This window comes from Botryllus schlosseri, chromosome 2, assembly GCF_051294905.1.
Source record: "Botryllus schlosseri isolate E-star chromosome 2, Bs_hap1, whole genome shotgun sequence".
NCBI classification, from domain to species: domain Eukaryota; kingdom Metazoa; phylum Chordata; class Ascidiacea; order Stolidobranchia; family Styelidae; genus Botryllus; species Botryllus schlosseri.
In genome coordinates this window covers 8,075,166-8,096,485 of record NC_137237.1, presented here as the reverse complement: position 1 = coordinate 8,096,485, position 21,320 = coordinate 8,075,166, and the positions used below count along the sequence as shown (strand labels likewise).

The 21,320-nt window shown below is 40.8% G+C and overlaps 2 protein-coding genes across 2 annotated transcripts; one reads left to right on the top strand and one right to left on the bottom strand.

Annotated features, from left to right (window-relative positions):
- The first annotated feature begins 4,804 nt into the window (after positions 1-4,804).
- LOC145433265 (uncharacterized) lies at positions 4,805-11,375 on the top strand. Its single transcript, XM_080310308.1, has 9 exons — positions 4,805-5,047; positions 5,951-6,102; positions 7,411-7,514; positions 7,575-7,703; positions 7,764-7,925; positions 8,697-8,796; positions 8,874-8,997; positions 11,001-11,061; positions 11,190-11,375. The coding sequence occupies exons 1-9, from the start codon at positions 4,873-4,875 to the stop codon at positions 11,278-11,280; spliced, it is 1,098 nt and encodes a 365-aa protein (XP_080166434.1). The 5' UTR covers positions 4,805-4,872; the 3' UTR covers positions 11,281-11,375.
- A 4,601-nt stretch (positions 11,376-15,976) lies between these two features.
- Positions 15,977-20,551, bottom strand: LOC145433281 (uncharacterized). Its single transcript, XM_080310330.1, has 6 exons — positions 20,172-20,551; positions 19,986-20,082; positions 17,798-18,008; positions 17,423-17,530; positions 17,187-17,381; positions 15,977-16,683 (listed from the first exon to the last, which is right to left on the bottom strand). Exons 1-6 carry the CDS (start codon positions 20,375-20,377, stop codon positions 16,106-16,108), a joined length of 1,395 nt encoding a protein of 464 aa, XP_080166456.1. The 5' UTR covers positions 20,378-20,551; the 3' UTR covers positions 15,977-16,105.
- Between the last annotated feature and the right edge of the window lie 769 nt (positions 20,552-21,320).

Sequence of the window (21,320 nt, the reverse complement as noted above, 5' to 3'; positions counted from 1 at the left end):
CGTCCAGAATTTCCCGGACATGTCCGGAATTTCACTGAAAAATCTGCGTCAGGGAGGAATTTCTAAAATATGCCTAAATGTCCGGAATTTTGAAGGCTTGAAGCAGGCTCAAAAGTTTTTTGTAAATCAACATAAACAATCTTATTTTCAAGCAGATTCATGCTATTCATAATTGTTCTTCGCGCCGCGCGCGAGTTAATGCAACGCATAATGATATTAGTATGGGCACCAGGCACCACCCTCGCTAAAAAATGCAATCAAAATAAACATAAATAACCATCATTTACTGAAATAAGTCTGATTGTAATCACAATTATAAGCTAACGGTATATTCCTAGAGTTGGTTAAGGCCGATTGGATGCTTCAGTCACTGACAGTGGTTCCAAATGTTGTGGTCGTTCGCCTTTATCTGGGGATCGCGATGATGCTGGACGTAATCAGCTTCCTAGGCCGTGAGTAAGTTTGGGCAAGCTGAATTTAATTAGTAATCAGCTTATCAAGTTTTAAGCTTTAATTGCCACGGAACATTTTTAAGTGGGAAATGAGGTCGCGACCATAAAAGGTTGGAAATCACCGGATGTGCAACCTGCTAGCGAATTTTATAGCAGCCTAATACATGGAAAAATCAATATTAATGACATAATTCATACATAAAATTTAACAGCCAAATGCATATAGTAAGTACCCAACAAGTTACATCGACTATCTATTGTAGTCCTAAGATCAGTGCTTTTTTTTGGCGGAAGGGGGCAAAAAAATGTTGTTTCGGACCTGATTAAAACACATAAACAGATAGCCGCACCGACCTAACAGTATAGCAGGGCTGTCAAACACAATTTTGACAGGCCAGACACGGCCCGCCAGATGATTTCATCCGGCCCGCGGCCCGCCAGATGATTTCATCCGGCCCGCGGAGGAATCTATTGCAGACCCTAGCAAGTAGCAATCACCAGCGCTCACATTACAGATGGCCCAATTCATGACCTATGTTCCACTCCATTCCTGTATAGTGTATACAGGCGATGGGCAATACTTTGCTAGTGTGACGTCATATTGACAGTCAATGTGGTACACCTCATTTTAAAATCCGCTAGTGGGCGCTAAAGACTGTCCGGAATTTGCCACACAAAAATATGGTAACCCTAGTTTATATAAGGTTACGCATATACTACGACTGTGGAACTGTCATCATATTGCAATCGTAAAATTTGTGCTAGGCATAATCATAATTAGGAGCATTTGCGGCAATCTAGTGGGTGCATTTGTGCAATCATCCAGACATTACTAGGTTCAATTGTGACGTCACATCGCTGATATGCCGTGATATTTTAGAGGTCCGTCACGCAAATATTTGGATCTTTTAAACCAGATCCAACCCGCAATATACTATACTGACAGCTGCGGACAATACTTTCATCCCCATTATCGGGTCGGAATGCGCTGGAGGACCCGGAGTTGACTATATAGCACAGTGGTCGGGAACCTTTTTTGTCTGAAGAGCCATGTTAGCCCTATATTTTTCATTTTAACTCTCAAAGAGCCATACATGATAATCAATAGTTACGTCACAATTTAAAATTCGTGACGTCATGGTAGTGCTAATTCGAACTCACTACATAGGAGTCGTCGGCGGCGACATATTTTCTCTGATAAAACTCGTAGGCTTAATCATCCTGTGATAGTGAATTCATCGTAAATAGCTCAGAATTGATAGTAACTGATAGTAATCTAATATAACTATAGCACTGCTTCCGAAAATCTAAATATTGACCGACTTCTTAGTTCGGCGGTAACATGAACGTTGCACTGTACGCCTACATTTTAACGCCGATACCAGAAAGCTTCTTATCGATTTGGACGTGGAAAGCGAAGCGTTGTTTGTGATTTAGATTTGTAATTGGAATGTCACTTCCAATGCAGTTCATTTCCAGGTATAGATCGGGAAGACAATGTGTATTGTCATATAGACTTCCCCACGTCTGCTATTCTCTTGATCAACCGACGTATGGTGCAATTCAAGATTACGCAGCGCGCGATGCCGGGTACATCGAACTCCCGAGGGATATTGGTCGCTGGCGCTACAGCAACTTAAATTTGAAGATTTTGTAAAGGAGTCCGAGCCCTTAACCCTGGATACGCCACTGCCTTGACCTCACAAATACATGTTTATGCTGCCACGAGAATAATTAGTCCGGCCGTCAAGAAAACTTACTAAGAAGTTGCTGCAATATCGATAAAATTAAGTACAAATTTACAAATATGTCAAAGAGCCGTATCTTATACCCAAAAGAGCCATATATGGCTCGCGAGTCATAGGTTCCCGACCACTGATAGGAGCTTACAGAGAGTAATATAAAAACATTGGAACATTATGCACCTCTTTTGCGGGGTGAACAATACATTTTATAACCGCGTTGTGAATTAACATGAATTGAGGAACAGTGGTACATAATTTCCATAGCTGACTATACCTTCTCTATTGTACAATGTACATTGTACATGTGTTTCTCGATTTCTTAACACATTAGCCGCTGTCGGTCGTACGGATATTTCTGATCAGTTCTAGCGTCTGAAGGCTGAAGCTGAACTCACTATGTATTGGACATTGGCGTATATTTATTGTTTGTATTAGCCCTACGTAGCGTCGAAACAGGCATCTATACATGCACCAATACACGATCTTCTCTCATCAGTTCATCGGATATGAAAGTCTCAACTGACATCGAATATCAAATATTACACGTTCACGCCGATGCTGAAATTTCGCCGGTACAATTTCTGAACATATACTTCTTACTGCCTATTGTTGCGAGACTTGTTACTTGTCTTTTGTGATCATTTGTGAATAGGATAAACGAACCCGCCACCATACTGGTTTCTATAGAGAGGGCAAACAATTGATTTGTTAGCATACTTTAGTTACTTTGATTGAATAGACGTCGCCTATGGCGGACGGGAATTAATCATTTGGAATCGAGTCTAAACTACATAAACATAACACGTCGTATGCCTATTGACTGGGTATGGCCATTAGCCATCGACGAAGGACATCCGAGAAATCCGATTTTCATAACCTATAACCCACTACTGTTTCTATAAAATGACACCACATTCGCCCAACTCTAATTCACATCAAGTTCTTGTATGTTTGGGAACCTGCTGACTAAAACAAATATAGTCCAAAAAAGGTCACGACTTTATAGGCCGGCTAGGATAATGTATTATTGGTGTTCTCATCTCCCGTGTTGCTAGTATCGTGACCAATGATGAGAACTGTAAATAAGGACTGAAGGACACACCACAGAACATGGACGCACAACTTTTTATAAAGACATATGCTCTTCAACACACGTCCGCATCAAACGACCAATATGATTTACGTAAAATTTGCCCGAGTTCTTGCAGTTAAAATGTTAATGAAAAATTTGGCCGTGCGCGAAGCTTCTGTACATACATTTTCTGCCCACCTCGCTGGAATCCAAGTGACCCGTTCAGATATGATTTCATGACAATTATGACTGATCATGAAAATTCGTCCATTATCCTTTCGATTTGATATAATGCTAAGGTTTATTAGCTGACTTTTGGTTTACGAAAGCTCTAGATTTCACGGGCAATAGGCAGGCGGTGTTTCGGAGTGTGTGTGAGAGAGGGGGAGAGAAGGGGAGTACGAGTGCAATTATGAAATAGTGACTATATGCATTTGGCCACTGTATGCTCTATATTTTTCTTATAACGTTTTAAACAAGTAAGTTTCGAAACAACATGCATTCCAAAGCATAAGGGATGAGCTATAATTCTATTAAGTTCGAAATTTCTGCAGGTTGATCTATCAAGACTTGCTATGCTTCAATAGGACAAGAGAGTCCTCCATTGCCACAGGCTCCAAAATAGTCATCACGTTTTAATAAGTAACTTACAATGTTCGTTAGGAAAATCGTAGGGCCAAAGAGTGAACAATCCACAGAATATATTTATCAATGGACTATAACTTCCATAAGGTGCTTTGCGGATGATCGATTCCAAGGTTAAATGTTCATAATATAGAATAAATTTGCAAATTACAACCATGGCTATGGTGAAAATTAAAGATAATATATGATAAAGCAATATTTGACTGACTTAGGGTTATAGTGGAATACGTAACTTTTTCTTACTTCGATTATGAGATATTAGCGTTGATACGACGACGCACCAAAAAGGCCATGCATTCATGCATGCTATATATAGTTATTGCTGTTCTTCTGAATCAATAGTGTTTCAACACCCAGGCACACCACGGCCGATTTTTTGTAAGACTCAAGGAGAGATTCTACAATCGAATTGGGCTGGGCTAGAAGTCCTGGAAGTCGCAACATATGAAAGTTGAATCCGGCGAAACTTATCACTATGCTATCAGTTACGCAATCCACGGTGTAAGATTCTGGAACTGTAGACCTATGGCGTGTATTTAATTAGGAATATCTTCCATATGTCTTGTGTTGCGAAAATGTTGTTACGAAAGTGATCAACCGCTATTGCCGAAGTATTTATTTAATCTAAATAATTCCTCATCTCAACTGCATTCACTCATTTTCACTGTGACCTTAGTTACTGATCAACAAAATCATAACAAATGCCTCCACGGCCGTTGTATAACCGTTATAGCGACGTCTAGTGTTATCCATTGCGCGTACCATATACACAGCATGTTTACGGTATAAACATGCAAGACAATGACGATTTCAGATAAAACAATGACAAATGATGCGTCGCACATGGATATGTTGATGAAACGCCGCTTTATAGGCATTGGCGCGAATCTTACAAGATTTTAAATGATCTAACAGTGGGACGTGTCACACTCACGCTTATAGCTGCAGCCTAAATAAGATGGAAGACTGTTTTAATTACGTCCCAGATCCCAGGATGTCTAAGTCCGCGTCAGAGACGTTAAGTTCGTATATCAATGACTATGACTCCTCGAGAAGAAGATTCGGAACTTGCTCTTTCAACAGTGGAAGTACCAGGGAGAACTGTTCAAAAATGTTGAACTCGTTGAGAAACGGTATGGAACTACAGGCTATAGCGTTAGACATTGTATTCAAAACGCTATGAGCACGACGTAGGTTAATGTGAGTGAGTATGCCTGTGTGTGCGTAGCTGCGTACATACATAAATCCACGCCTTCTATTTAGGACGAGGTTTGTGTATTAATTTAATTCTATTAGAAGTCACACTGTAATACCGCGATACTATTTATAATTGTGATATTTTTCACCCGGTTTGTTTGAATGAATAGGGTGGTTTTGGTATAGTTTGATAAAACTAAATGTCATTTCGCATGATACAATATCACTCACCTCGTCTGGACGACAGACATATGGCTACGATTGCGTTTAAAACACGAGATGTTTTAAAACACTTTGCTTAACATATGTTTTAAACCGTTTTCTAGACAAATGAAAAACAAAAATTGTATTTTTTTCTTTCAAAAATTGTATAATTATGTCGTAATTGTGAAAATACTTTCGTAAGAACATGTAGTATGTGCCGTCGGGCGACTTGCATTTGATGATACGGAATGGTCGGAACTTGGAATCTTCGAAATCGTAGCCGGTTCAACAGTTTTAGCACGTAGTTATATATCCTTGGAAGGGAATGCTGGATGTTCTGGTGATGATAAGCGCCGACCATAATAATGCTGCAAGCTAATGTAGTCCTGGTCAAATATATTTTAGCGATAGTGACCCTATATATTCAATCGCAATTCTTAACGAGCCATGTATCAATGTAAATCCACTTTGACATCACGATTAAAGATTCGTGACGTCATAAATTAAACAAAAACGCAATAAAAAACATGTTTATTTTATATTTATTTTTGTGGTAAATGTAACCCTACATATGGCGCGAAGCAACAGACTGCCTATTACAACTGTCATAACCTAACAATCCACTACATTCGTAGACATGTCTGCCTTGGACGAAGAGATACTTATGGCAAGGAACTTGTTCCCCGACGAAAGGCACCACTGGGGTATTGATGATCTGAGCATGACCACTGAAGAGCTGCTGATGGAGCAACCGTTGAACACAAGTTTTTGCTCTTCATCTTCGGAGGTTACTTATATATGTACTAGAATAATGAATGTACGATTATTTTAGGGTCAGGAACAGGCCTATCCGGTGCAGAGACGGAAGGTTTGGGCCAATAGGCGCCGATATAGCGTTGTAGAATAGTCATGCATGTGTAGGTTGAAAAGGATTTCTATGTTAGATTGCAGCCATATTTGTCAACGTTGAACAAATCTACCTGGGGCAACTATAATAATATGTGGTTCGTACTTATTGCTCCACCCCGCACTCTGACCATCACGAGAGAGCTCAATGAGCGATGACGTCACATTGATAAAAGATCACGAAGTTTACGAAGAATGTTCTTCAGCTACGCATAAAATAATCTCCTAATCTAGAGATCCAAATCCAATATACTTGAGCAATACAGGAGACACATAAATAGTGGGTTCGCAACAATTTATTCGGCACGATTAAGAACAATTGATCACATTCATGAGTAACTGACAAATATGTCGAACGCAGAGCAAGATTTCCGTACCAGTCAATATGAAAGTCGATCGTGGCGTGGTTTTGATATTAAAAAACACGACGTATTTAATCATTGAAGTGTAACAGTAGCAATGATGAAATCGTAGAAATTATTAGCAATCTATTTACTATAGTAATCTCAATAATGAAATTGTTATTGGTGTCGCGCTCTACTGAATGGAGACTGAATGTAGACGATAATACCTCAAAAGATAAGTGATGTATTCTTGACCTAGGCGCCCAAAGGTACAAATGAATGTGACCTTGCGCTGTTATGTAAATTAAAAAATGATTTATCGATTGTCAGGCGCTCTAAAATGCTAGTCAAGTCGGGGGCCACACAAAACGAATTTTTCATACCGTGACTTTGGTGACCCCTGCAGGTCGTGAATCGGTGTAACTAGGACTGGGTATACAGCGATTCGAGTATCAGTTGTAATGACTCATATCGAATAGTATGTCGATATTTTCGAGTAACGATTGTACAATATATTGGATAATGGAGAATATACATTCACCGTTCAAACTAGAAGTTACTTTATCAACATGAAATGTAGTTTCGGTACCTTCTTCCCGCGGTGAGAGCCTTGATACATCGATTGGTAGTAACCCAAACATCTTGCTCAAAAACCAGCCCTAGTGGTAACATAACCGGACGAATATTGATTAGTGCAGGCTACTGGGGAGACACTGAAAAGCGAACAGGCTGAGAGTAAATTGGCTTATCTTCCTCCTTTTGACTAGCAGACATTACGTGATCTGAATTGCTGCACACCTGCTTAGATTGATAAAGACGTTCGTTTTATCGATATATCTTAACAGAGTATGAGCTACAGCGGTTGTAATCTACGGGTGTCAGACTTGGGAGGGAACTATGGAGACTGTGCATATTTCAGCCGTAAACCGTCCAATTGCAGTGTTTACAGGCAAGTATGCGAGTCATATATGTACTAATGCCATTTACTATTACAAATGTTAAAATGCAGGCCGACAACCACTGACACGGATGCTCATAGCAACCTAACGGCGTTGCAACAATTGTTTGATCGGGAAAAAATGTCATCTCGCTCAGACGTTCAGTCACTGCGCCACACACCGGTAGCGAAAGTAGGGAGGTATCGTTTTTGTCACAAGCAGAAATCTGTTGCATGTTCACATTCTTCTTCGATTGTAAGGTCCAAAATTACGTCCGAGCACTTACAGGGAGAGCTAAAAGTGTCGATAAATTGCGACCGCAACAAATCGTCAAGGCTACAGTCGAAGGATTACGTCGACTACGAGCCTCGTAATCTTGACGCATCGGCCGATACCAGTATCTCGAAATGCAATCAACGAAGGTATACATAGCCTATGAATGATTATGATGTATTGATATGTCACTTCCCGTGTTTTGTCGCTCGTTGCTTCACATCTGAGACAAAACAGAGTACATTATACCGGAAAGAAACTAGCGTGGTAATATTTAGTCATATATACCTTATAATTTGGTGGGGTGTCCAATTAAATTATCGTAGTGTTTAATAAAATGACATTCATGCATTCATTTCATTCATGCATTCATGCTCACATTGCTTACTATACTGTCCCTTCCCGCGTTTTTAGGGTTATCTGCCCCACGATAATGAATATACAGATATTGCAATGTTCATGGGTTTTGACTTCTGTAAGCTGTGCGCCCACTTTGCGGACGACCTGCATTCTCGCGCTCTTTCACCATCGGTGTCTGTAGCTTCCATGCGGCTTTTGGCATCTCTTTCTATCGATGTCGATGCTCGTTTAAATATTACAGTTTCGGCTTTTATGTACAGTGTTTTCGTAGTGAGGTCGTCGACGAGCAGCAAGTATAGACTTCCCATGCTAGATAGAGCATAGATACGCTCGAATTTGCTTCCATTTGTGACGTGATGTGTCGTTTAAAATACATTGCATCACACGCTTATCTACGTAATCTTTGCATTTTGCTGCACGCACAGCACACAAAGTGGTCAAGTAAATCTTACCAGTCTGCCACCATGCAAAAATAACTTCATTAAAACATTAGTACCATATCGTGCCCGATTCTAAGAGTAATTCGTAGCCACGTTGTATTATAAAATGGAATTTTACAGATGCGACAACAAAACCAATGAAAAATACGTATCCGTTGCCCTGCAGCTAGAAGGAAAACCAACTAGTGTACGGGAATTTATGGGGGAATGTTTCGTCAAGGTATTTATATGGGCTGTGATATAATTTCTATAAGGCAACTATAATAGTGCGTTGTGTTTTCTACTTTCTTGATGTAGAAACCGTCCACGACCAGACAAAGTATATCCAGTGCGGAAAAGTCGGCGGAAAGAACCGTGGAATCGTTGAAGAAAATGTTATTCACGCTTCAAGAAATATCGAGTGAAGCAAGAAGTGAATTAGGTAAATGGAGATCATTGAATCACGCTACGTTCGGAACCTCATTACATCTCTTATTGAAATATTTCCCAAATTGAAATGATTTGTTAGCGCATACTCGGATTTTTGAGTCGAACAAATGACGCCACAAACTTGAGGTCTTAAATCTGCTTGCTACACCGCAGAGAGGGAGAGAGAGAGAGAGAGAGAGAGAGTCTTTATTTTCATCCAACCAAAATACTTAAAAAAACAGACGGCAATGATGGTGTTACAGAAAATATGCATGCGCAGTATTCGGTATCAGATAGGAATGATCGATACGACCGTGAAGGTCAACGCAATTAAAATTTACTTCCATTGTAGCGCAAGGGTGAACAATGAACATTGCACGCTGTCAGGGTTGTAACCAATGTTCCCTCTAATTTTTCACGAGTCTACGCGCACTCACCAACTCATTGCGCGGTCCGTCTGACAACAGTGCGCAACGATTTACAAAAAGAGGTCATCACTTCGGCTTTTTTGTACGCACGCAGATTAGAGGGGACATTGGTTGTAACCAAGTCACAAGGTTGCGAATCACAAGTCAATCTCATTTCTGCAGTTTTGACTCGAGTCAATTCGAATCATTTTCAATTCACCACCGAGTCAAGCCTGAGTCCAAGTCAGAGGGAGCAACGGGTCGAGTCTGAGTCACATAGTGTTGTGACTAGGGTTGCATCTAAAACAAAAATCAATTTAAAACAAACATGTTTAAAACAAGCCCATAATTTAAAACATGTTTTTTTTAAAGCCGCGACGTCAAGAATATTCAGTTGTGGCGTCATAATGGATTGACATTGACAATCGAAAATATAGGGTAAATATAGCTCCTTTGACGAAATATCTGTACTATAACTGTTGAACCGACTATTTTGAGGGTTCCAACCATCCCATATCGATATACGTCAGCTAAATCGGGTGGTAATTGTCAGTGGGCTCATACAACATGTTTTTTGAAAATTATTTAAACAAGTATGGCATAGTTTTACAACTTAAAATTTTTTTTTTTAAAGGCCTTTGTTTAAAGCACTGTTTAAAGCATGTTTAAAACAAAGTGTGCAACCCTAGTTGTGACTCGAGTCCGAGTCCAAGTCATTGTGTTCCCTGTTCGGTTTCGAGGTAAAGTCATGTGAAACAGACTTTTTACACGTCTGCTTGGTGATATCGAATGCTTCGCAAGTTCATAATATACTGATTTTCCTCACTTATTTCAACAGTTTCTGGTAGGATCTTCAATTACTAGTACTGATAGACGACATACAAATGATGTGGAAACCTATTACTATATTCTTCAAAAATACAACGAAATGCCTGTTTTGGCAGTCCCAGTCTCGAGTCATATATGACTTGGTCCGAGTCATGGGCAATGACTCGTGTAGGCCTACAGGTCGTGTCAATACACAGTTTTATTCAAGTCGAGTCGAGTCATTTTCCGTATTTCAAGAAAATGACTCGAGTCAAGTCACGTTACCAAAATTCGCGACTCGTGTCGGACTCGAGTCGAGTCATAACTCAAGTCATTACAACCCTGCACAGTGCACACTGTACATTGTGTGCAACTCTTGAAAGCTGGGCAGATATAAATAACACCCCGAGATCGCGGGGCGGAAATTGGAGATATATATATACTCTCTAGTACAGTTGGAAAGGCCAATCATGTCCTTTGGTAAGTATTAACGGTGTTGGACTGATGGAGAGACTTATCCACAATATTTTGAGGAAATTATCATGTGCGAATTCAAGCATATGGCGATGTTTGTGATTTGCTGTTATGTGGCCCTTCTCTTAGCCCACTTGAGCTTAGCTAAAGCGTATAAGCTACCAGATCAAGATAAATTTGAAATCCATTTCGTGGGCCGCACACGGTTCAAAATATAGTCGCAGGTTGCAGGCCGCACGTTGCACATAATGCATAATTGTACATGCACATGCACATGCACACTTGCAGGCACAGTTGTGGCTTATTATGTATCATTATCCGTTCGCAGGAAAAGACCCGGAAAATCAAAATGAAGGAACGATAGACCAAGGATACGAATCTCTCGAAAGGTGATTTCTAAATTGTATACTTTTCCGTAATTTCAGCATCTATGAAAAATTTATTCCTGCTGTATGCTAAAATGTCCCGTGCATATAGCCTATATGTTGGAGCTATCAATTGATGCCCTGTATTTCAGAGCAATGGAACATCTCTCAATCTTGAAAAGTTTGGTGAAAGAAGTCGGTGGTTCAGGACTCGAAAGCTGCGACAGAGGATTTCAAAACTAACTCACACTTCTTTTATTTTCTTTTTTATTTTCGTTGGATTATTTTCTAATGACGTCGCAAGAACAGCGACTCAGTAAACGCAGCATATTCGGCCTGATCGGCCTGTGTTACAATATATGACATTAGCCAGCTGGCTAATACGGTACACACAAGGTCGGTTGTGGATCTATATTTGCCTGTTTCAGTCCGACATATATCGTTTGGATTGGGAGTGACTTCAGTGTTACCTATAACGTCCAGAGTTTGAGGAAACGATCAGTTTGACTCATGCAGAGTAACTGCAACCAACCCGTGCTTCCGTGATATTGACAGGGATATCCCTGGATATTGAGCGTGGAACATTGCCCTATCACAGATCCCGAATTGTAACTCGCCAACCTTACGTGCAATGAGTGCGAAGGGTATTTCTGCAGTGTGCACTGCACGTTGACCGTGTGTAACGGTAGTAGCAACTAATACCCGCGGCATCGCCCCTTCGGGTGTAATAATGCGATTTGCCTTGCCCGCCGTAGGCAGATGCCGATTAGACCAGCATATCCATTGTACTTCCTCCTTCCCTGTATAACCTATTCGCGGAACCAAAACTATTTACGCAGAATCATATTTAACCGCCCGATCTCGCAGCGCATCCGGTCGTCTAAATACTATTTTTCCAATGTTAGAGCCTCGAAAACCTGTTAGCCGCACCTCGGCATCGAGAGGCATGTCGCACAAGGCTGCGAACACTCATGGAGACGATTTCCGTTCAATAGCGATCGACCAGCGCAATGGCCAATAATAAGTCATGTCCCGGACATGCTCAGCTGCTCAGTGCTCACGGCCAATTTCCCAGTTTTTGATGACGCCGGTCAGCTGCTGGCCGCAGCATCAATAATAGGGATATCCAATGTGTATTTTCCAAGTAGGCCTTTATTTGACAGGACCTTGCAGACAGAGACAGGCATTCTACAAACATCGTGAAAATGTAATTCACTATTGTACTATTCACGCTTGACACGGAAAACATCATATTTTCAAATATTTGAATAAAATTGTTTTTTGCGCCGGGCATAATTTGTTAAAATAATGAGTTATAGACATCATGCGAGAGGATGCATCATGATTCATGGCATCGTAAAACTGTCGGGTTATAATATTGCAGCCAGTGGACCTTTGACGTGCCACAATTTTATGTAGAATATTATCAAATCTACTGAAGATTCATCTGATATTAGAGCATTTGAGCGGTGTAGAGTAATCCGGGTTTTGATATAGTCGCGAGAAGTATAGGCTATTGTTACTGTCATGGCCAAAGTTAAATCAAATCAGCTTTACATTTTGCCCAGTGTTGGGATCAAGTCACTACCTTCGAGTCACGAGTCATCTCGAGTCATTGCACATTTTGACTCGAGTCAAGTCAAGTCAATCCATTTTCAAAGGTGACTCGAGTCAAGTCAAGTCACTCGTTTTTTGGAGGTTACACGAGTCAAGTCGAGTCAAGTCAAGTCACGAGTCAAGTCACGATTCAAGTCAAATTGAATTTTCGAATTATGTGTGATGATCCAAAAGTCATTACATTTTGCTAACTGTGTGAAGGATAGATTAATTGGCCATTTATCTTGAATCAATGACGATTATAAAGTTAATTATGCATGCAAAAAGGTGTTGTATCGCTCACGCACATGTAGAATTGCTAATAAAATATGCAAGTAGCTGTATAGCTGCATGCTACAGTCTGATTTTATCAGCCAATTTAAAGGATCGAATACGAAGCCTATCGAAAAGTTGAACAAATTTATGTGGTGCAATAGGCACTACCCCCTATACATCTGTGAGAATATAATGGCATAAACTATATTCGTTCGATAAAATCATACAAGAGTGTTGGTGAAGGTGATCACTGAGCAATGTAAGGCACTGAGCTGCCTAAGAAACAAAGATACGATGCTATTAGATAAATCTACTGCTACTACGACAACGTAGGTGTGATGGTTTCGTTAGCGGTCAATTTATTTGTGATGTAACAATTGATGATCAGTGAAACTTACAATAATTGAAGACTGGTTGCTCTCACAAGTGACACCGGCGTATCGCTAACAACCCAAACATACATAATACCGGTATAGGGTGATTTAATCGACACCGTTTACTTAATGACTTGAATTTGACTCGTGAATTTTGCTCCGAGTCACGAGTCAATCCGCATTTCTGAGGCGCCGAGTCAAACCAAGTCAAGTCATTTTTGCAAAGTGACTCGAGTCAAGTCAAGTCATACGAAAAAGGTGACTCGAGTCATCCCTACACTGATTTTGCCTGTATTGGTGGTACAGCTGTGGAGCGTACTACTAGCTTACGCGCCACCGATGGATAAAGAGAACAAACAACACCCAGCATGTAACCAACTATACGTCACTGCGGTCACAGAACGCCAATGGTTACCATACCGACCTGATTAGATAGATATAATCAAGGCAACGAAAGCTACGACCTTTTGATATACTACTATTCCCCCAGAGGTGATCAAAGTAGTCAAGAAATCTACTCAAGTAGAAGTAGAAGTAGCGACGAAAATATCTACTCAAGTACGAGTAGAAGTACTTCCTCCATAAGCAACCTAAAACTACTTGAAGTAGAAGTAGAATTGACTGACTTTAAAAGTACTCAAGTAAGTAAGTAGTTATGAAAACGATCCTAATTCGTTCACATGGATTGTAAAAAGGTGCAAATTGAGCTATGCGATAGGTGACGAGCTTGATTCATATATTGATGCATACCAGCAGGTATCCAATTTTCGATAGCATAAGTATTCGTCCACATCATGGGACGAAAATGATAGTATTGATATGGAAATGCGATGCTAATCCTCTGTTTTCTCGAACAGCACGTTTTAGAAAATAGCATGGTATGGCGCCATTCCTCATATTATAAGGCCCGTAGTTTAGTCGAAGAGCAATACGGAGAAGTTGTATAGGATACGGTGTAAACACTTTGCGCGATTGGTAAACGTTAATAAAAAATATGGTGGGCCGTAAAATGCCATATTGTGTAGCTTTATTTCCAGAAATTAAAGGCATTACTACACTTGCTTTTATGCTTCAACATGTATGTTATCCAGACAAAAGAACTGATAATAATTATAACTCAAAGTAGGCCTATATGATACTGGGAATTGAAAGTGGAATATATGTACTACTTCTAAAAGCAGAACATGTATTTCATGTTTTTAGTCCTGAAAGTTTCAAAGGTGGTATGCTAAAACAGCTCTAAAACTAAAAAAAAAGTCAGAGTCCATGTTTCCAGATTTGGACACGTCATGGACAATGGACATGCTAGATTACGATATGACAAGTAAATGCTAGATTGCGAAACATCAGTTTCATAACATAACATAACATAACATGGTTGGGTTATATTTTTATCTGAACAAGTCACACACAATGTACAATGCGATAAGACACAATGCGATGTCATGAACAGATAGGAGGATGTAGAACGACACGCATCAGTAGCGATCCTTTACTCTAACATCCACCTCGGCCTAGAGTGCCCGATGTCACAGTTCTTTTTCGATGTTGATCTCTTTGAAGCCGCGGCCCTTTCTACTAGTTCTTTTCCATTCATTGTGAGTGCTTTCTTTCGACGTTATGATGAGCCATATAAAATGTCATGAATTATTTGATATGGACGAAGGACGATAATGTGGTGTAAACGGACCACGCCAACCCTCTACCTAAATTATAATCACCGATACTTCCGTGAAATCATACTGGTCAGTGGTCACTCCTTATCCAGCACTGCGCGCGAAGCGCGACGAAAATTCTGGGCTTTACTAAACTTTTATGAAATATAATGTTGATACTCCGTGAAAACAGCCCCTAAATTCCTCAGGCTATCTTCCTGATTGGAAGATTGAACTACTTCTACTTGACAAACTGAAAATAGCGAAAAGTAAGTAAGTAGATCACAAAGTATTACGAAGTAGAAGTAGCGAAAATCAGATCTACTTGAGTAAGTACCAGAAGTAGAGGAAAACTACTTGAGTACTTCGACAAAGTAGAAGTACTTCGTTACTGACCACCTCTGCTATTCCCCAACACAGTTTTATAGATTGTTGCGTCCGTAGGATTACAAGTCACCGTTCCGAATCACAAGTCCTCTGATTTCAACATTGATTAGTTTTCATTCGATTACCCAGTCAAACCGAAATCGAGTAATTTGACGGAAGGTCGCACCGAACAAATTCACAATTTTCATTCACGAATCATCAACGGGTCATGTTCAATCTTCACGAACTAGAAATGTGACGTAATAGCTGATCTTCTGCCGTATGCTAGCTTTTGAAAGTGAAGTTTGTTGAGATTTCAGTGATTTTTATAGTAGTTTTAGGGTGAACTTCAACTTCTTACATCTAAAAATGACATATGGTACTTGAATATATTGTCAAATACTCAAAATTCGAAAATGCCGACGCGGGCCGCATGTTCGAGACCTCTGCACTAAATTTTACATGGCGCTCAACCCGCATCATATTCCTTGTAAACCTGAAAAACGATTAATTCATGAAATTGATACTCGATTTTGCCCAGCAGTACCCTGCCAACTACATCTTCCGCTATCGTTTCGCTTTCTCAGCCGCGTCGAGAATACAGCAGATCTTTCGTGCATATGTGCTACGAGATCACCCGGCCCCACACAACAGTAGATTGGTAGACGTATGTGGAACATTAAACTCTTTATTAAGAAGCCAAAAATATGCACACAATGTCGCGACGACATCAACACCGCCGAACCAGCCCAGGGACGCTACAATATTGCACCTTTTAACATAGAGATCTGAAATAAAAATTTACATGGCGGAAAGTTGTGGAAACAAATCGAGTTCATCCCCCTCCAGAAAGTCTTTACAATCTGTTACCGGGCTGAAAAACGGATCTGCAGTGTTCTCGTACAGAGGCGACGGTGTGTCGAGAGATAAAGGGGAACCGCACAAAGACACACCGCTGTCCTCAGAATATATGTCAGAGTTTGAGAAATTTGAATTAGCGCCGGGGCTCATGGCGACTGTTTTCGTTTCAGTATGATCGCCAAAACCTTCCCCATTAATAATACTGTCCAAAACAGCTTCAAAATCTGCAGAGGTAGCCTCAGAATTGTCCGATAATTTGCTGTCGTCGCAGTAGGGCAGCGCGTCCATGAGGTCGGCTGGGAACAGGTCGGCTTGTGTGCATTCTTTGGTCTCCCCAAAAAGGGCAGTTAGCTTCTTTGAATCGGTTGGCCTGAGAAGTTCCTGTGAAGATGTGGCGCCGCTGTTGCAGCTGGTGTAAAACAACTGCTCCGTGGCGGGCTTGGTATATCCGTGGTCACTGAAGACGTTGAACGTTGCACACTCCTGGGTTAACGAATCCGAAGATCCAGCGGCATTTCCTGCGAGAAGATATCACAAAATGAAGTTGAGCACGACTTGAATGTTACCATGACTTGGAAATTTGAGAGCGTTTGGAAAACTTTCTCAGAATGAGCGAATTGCCAATCAAACCCGCTTAGCCTACTTTGATGCAACGATTGTCGTTTGTTTCAAATATCATCCATTCGGGGCACAAAACTTAGCAGCTACATAATGATAATAACTGTCCAGTTTACACTTCAAGAAGCAGTTTTACAAACATGACAGACAGGACATACTCAATTTAGGTATTATGGTTGCTAAAAATCCTTCGTTATACGCGAGCAAGCTACTAATTAAAATTTCACATACACAATTTATAAATATCAGACATTCCAATGCTAATATCGAGCCTACATGAAAAACCTCAACTCCAAACTTCAGAATTAACATGGTCAAACACAAGATGGCGGAAGTCAATTACCACAACAGACTTCGGGATTACACACACACAAAGCCCATTCTTGTTAAAGGGAAAACATACCTTTTTGATCGACTTTCGTAATGATGCATTGTTGAGGATCGATGGCTTGCAGCGCCCTAAGTAGGGCGGTGATGTCTGTGTCTTCTTCTTTGGGGAGGTCCGAAACGCCATTCGAATCACAGATACGGATGATGTTTCCTCGCTTTCCGTTACCGAGTGGATCAGCTTCACTGGTTTGACAGCTTCCTGCTGCTGAGGAATAAGTCTTTCCTTGACGCGTTCCCCGAACGCTGCTGGTACGGGGGATCGACAAACGGTAACTTCTTGCGTGGAAACATTCATTCCGATCTGATCATTCATGACGGCGGGCTCCTCATACGATTTCAGAACACATCCTTCATCATCTGAATAAGAATTTATGTTATTGTTTCGAGTAATGCTGTTCTGTATCCTAAATGATTAGTTTTTGAGTAAATGGTTAATAATTCATCCTTCTACAAACACCAACATTACGATACAATAAGAGATAGGAAGTTGTAAAAACGACTTTAGAGTAGTCTTTGAATCAGACACCCAACTGCTGTATGCACACAGGATGTAAAGCAGAAGATAATCGAACGTTGATTGTATTCATTTCATTTCGACATGAACCAGTAACCAATGTACCGTACCTGATGTTTCGGATTTGATCCCGACTGGAGAATCAGTGTTTGGAAGTTGATCGGTAATTTCTTGCTTTATGATAGCCGCTTCCCTGCTTATCTCTTCGAGAATGGAAGGCGACGAGTCTAGTCCTAATCTTCTGCGCAGAATCATGTTTTCTTCCTCTAAATCATGCGTTCTTTGGAGCAACGTCGAATTGACGTCTAGCAACTTATTCATCTAAAAGAGATAACTTGGATCAATGGACAAAACTTCTACAATAATTGATCCAGGATTTATACATTTTGTGCGAGTAAACAATCCCACAACGGGACACTGTAAAACCCGCAAAACCTGCAGGGTGTTTAGCAGGGTTTTGCGGGTGAATATCAGAGTTTTGCGGTTAACTAGAAGGGTTTAATAGAAGGGTTTTGCGGGTGAATAGCAGGGTTTTGCGGGTGAATAGCAGGGTTTTGCGGGTGACAAAGCGGATTTGCGGGTGTTTAGCAGGGTTTTGCGGGTGAATAGCAGGGTTTTGCGGGTGACAAAGCAGGGTTTTGCGGGTGACAAAGCAGGTTTTGCGGGTGTTTAGCAGGGTTTTGCGGGTCACAAAGCGGATTCGCGGGTGTTTAGTAGGGTATTGCAGGTGAATAGCAGGGTTTTGCGGGTGAATAACAGGGTTTTGCGGGTGACAAAGCGGATTCGCGGGTGTTTAGTAGGGTTTTGCAGGTGAATAGCAGGGTTTTGTGGGTGAATAGCAGGGTTTTGAGGGTAAGAAGCAGGGTTTTGCGGTTAACTAGAAGGACTTTGCAGGTATCAGACATGGCAATACCCACAAAAGCAAGGCATACTCAGTTAATTCAATGTGTGTATAGTTATGAAGTATGTATAGTTATGTACAGTTATGAAAAGGGTAACAGAGAGAAAAATTGAGTCAGTGCCAAAATTAATAGAGGAGTTATACGACCCAGTTACTGCCATGTTTGGCGATATTAAAAAGAGTTTAATTGGAGTAGGAAGCTACCGGCTGTACGGTGAATATGTGCAGTTTCAGCAAACCCCGAATGATTGGATTGGAAAAAGTCAAGCAGCTAAAGATAACTATCGGAATAGGTTCAATCAGGCCAAATTAAAATCTAATTTTATTATATCAACAGATGGAGGACTAATTGTAAAGGCGCCACCAGTTGGCTCTGGAAAAAAACCAAATGAATTCAAATGAAAGTCACGAAGAAAAAGGAATGAAAACGATAACAAGAGGAGAAAGATCGGATTGGGATGATATAATATGGATTGAAATTATATGAATGTTCCATTAGACATCTGAAATATCTGAGAGTGTTGCTTAATCTTGAATTGGATCATATGCCTAATCTATGTTTTCTATGTAAAAGATACATATATACACATTACCTGAATATGCCTTGCTTTTGTGGGTTTCGCGTACTTATCATTGCGTATAGTTGAATTCCATAACTAATCTATGATATCTATGGCCATGCAGCGACAGTATTGTAAGAGATACACACATTACCTAAATACGCCTCGCTTTTGCGGGTTTCACAGGTTTTGCAAATCCGCTTTGTCACCCGCAAAACCCTGCTATTCACCTGCAAAACCATACTAAACACCCGCAAATCCGCTTTGTCACCCGCAAAACCCTGCTTAACACCCGCAAATCCCGCTTTATCACCCGCTTTATCACCCGGTTAGACACCCGCAAAACCCGCTTTGTCACCCGCAAAACCCTATTATTCACCTGTAAAACCCTGCTAAACACCCGCAAAACCCTGCTAGTTAACCGCAAAACCCTGCTAGACACCCGCAAAACCCTGCTATTCACCCGCAAAACCCTTCTATTCAAGCGCAAAACCCTTCTAGTTAACCGCAAAACTCTGATATTCACCCGCAAAACCCTGCTAAACACCCTGCAGGTTTTGCGGGTTTTACAGGTTCTGCGGGTTTTGTGGGTTTTACAGTGTCCCTCCCACAACCATATCATCTACAATACATTATAGTATTTTCACGATGGCAGCTGTATATCACAAACAGTTGCTCTGTAGCTGGTTAAGTTGACATTAACAAAATATCCTGCTTAGTACACACCCCATATTCAATACCATTAATCGAACTCAACATAACAGTAGAGTAGTGAGTAGGTAAATACTACCTACAATTTATATCACATATCATTGTGTAAACAGTCAATTTAAATACCTGTTCATGTATTTTTGTTACAGCATCTTCTAGTGTTTCCATTCTAGCTTTTTTGCGGTCTCTGGCAGTCTGTGCAGCGACTCTGTTTTTCAATTTTCTGAAATTCAAGTATCGACAGTGTTATTGCAGCCAACACTAAATCATATTAACTGGCAGTGTTCAGTACAGTACTGGTATTTGGTATACCTTCTCATGACTTTTTCTTCTGGGGTAAGGTGGGTAAGACGTTTCCTTTTCCTTGGGCCCGATCCATTTGATTCAAAGAGGCCGACTGCATATTTTGGAAGTTCTCCTCTGTCAACAAACCCTCTGTTTTCATCGCCAGAGAACAGTCCTTGAGTCACAACAATTGTGCGAGGTTGGCTAATAGTGCCCAGTACGACGGGAGACATGGTGGCTTTCGAGGTTTCAGTAATAAGAGAAGCGCGGACTTGAACTTATATCTCGATGTTACGAAGACTTTTGTCCAACTCAAAACACTCGCGCATAATGCGACAGATTCGATAATAAATCGCAGCTACCTCATAGCGTCTCCACAGCGAAATGATCTTTCGCAATGTCGACGTGTCCAACAGTCTGCCACTCGGCGATTTGCTATTGGTTGTTACGCGTCACGTGACGGGACTTTTTTTCAAGTTCTTCAGTCAGCGTGAGGTCGTGTGACTTGCGTTCTATAAATAGTACATAAGCACAGGAATGAGTACTTGCGTTGTCACATCAGGCGATCACGGGAAGTACATTCTGATGCAACAGAACGCGTTTATTGGGTCATATGTCTCTTCTATTTTCTCCCCGCTACTGCGAGCGTACACCTTCACTCGTGACATCACGAAAGAATCACTGTTGATGACATCACTATACTATCATACCCCAATGTCGGTCAGCGTGCATGTTGCGTCAAGACAAGCTATGTCCTTTCACTCCAGCGTGTTTTCCACTCATTTACAGGAACAGTGTACACTATATGCATTCAAGTCGAAATACAAGCAATTTCTTCTAAATGAATACTAGCCAGTCTTCAGGATTACCGGACCAAGACCTAACACCGACCTCGCCCTCCACCACATACCACCTCATTTTGTCGCTTGCGCCTTATATTATCTGCATTAATTTTCATTCAGTGTGCATGCCTCTTATTTACTTCGCCTAGGCTAAGGTAGGTGTCTGATCTTAAAGGCTACAAGTTGTTTCGACACCTTCCTATCTTTTCATTGTATCGCAGTCTTGTGATGTTTTTGAAACGATGAAAATATCAATAAACCTGATTGATTGATTGATATATCATTATTATATTTAACTTACAATTCAATTTATTGTTATTGAATGACAAGAATG

Bases quoted from the DNA above. Each gene is read 5' to 3' on its own strand.
- LOC145433265 (XM_080310308.1), top strand. From the start codon at position 4,873: ATGGAAGACTGTTTTAATTACGTCCCAGATCCCAGGATGTCTAAGTCC. The intron at 7,515-7,574 runs GCAAGTATGCGA...GTTAAAATGCAG, and splicing joins TCCAATTGCAGTGTTTACAG to GCCGACAACCACTGACACGG. The intron at 11,062-11,189 runs GTGATTTCTAAA...CCTGTATTTCAG, and splicing joins GGATACGAATCTCTCGAAAG to AGCAATGGAACATCTCTCAA.
- LOC145433281 (XM_080310330.1), bottom strand. From the start codon at position 20,377: ATGTCTCCCGTCGTACTGGGCACTATTAGCCAACCTCGCACAATTGTT. The intron at 20,083-20,171 runs GTATACCAAATA...CTTGAATTTCAG, and splicing joins GAAGAAAAAGTCATGAGAAG to AAAATTGAAAAACAGAGTCG. The intron at 17,531-17,797 runs GTACGGTACATT...ATTCTTATTCAG, and splicing joins GATCAAATCCGAAACATCAG to ATGATGAAGGATGTGTTCTG.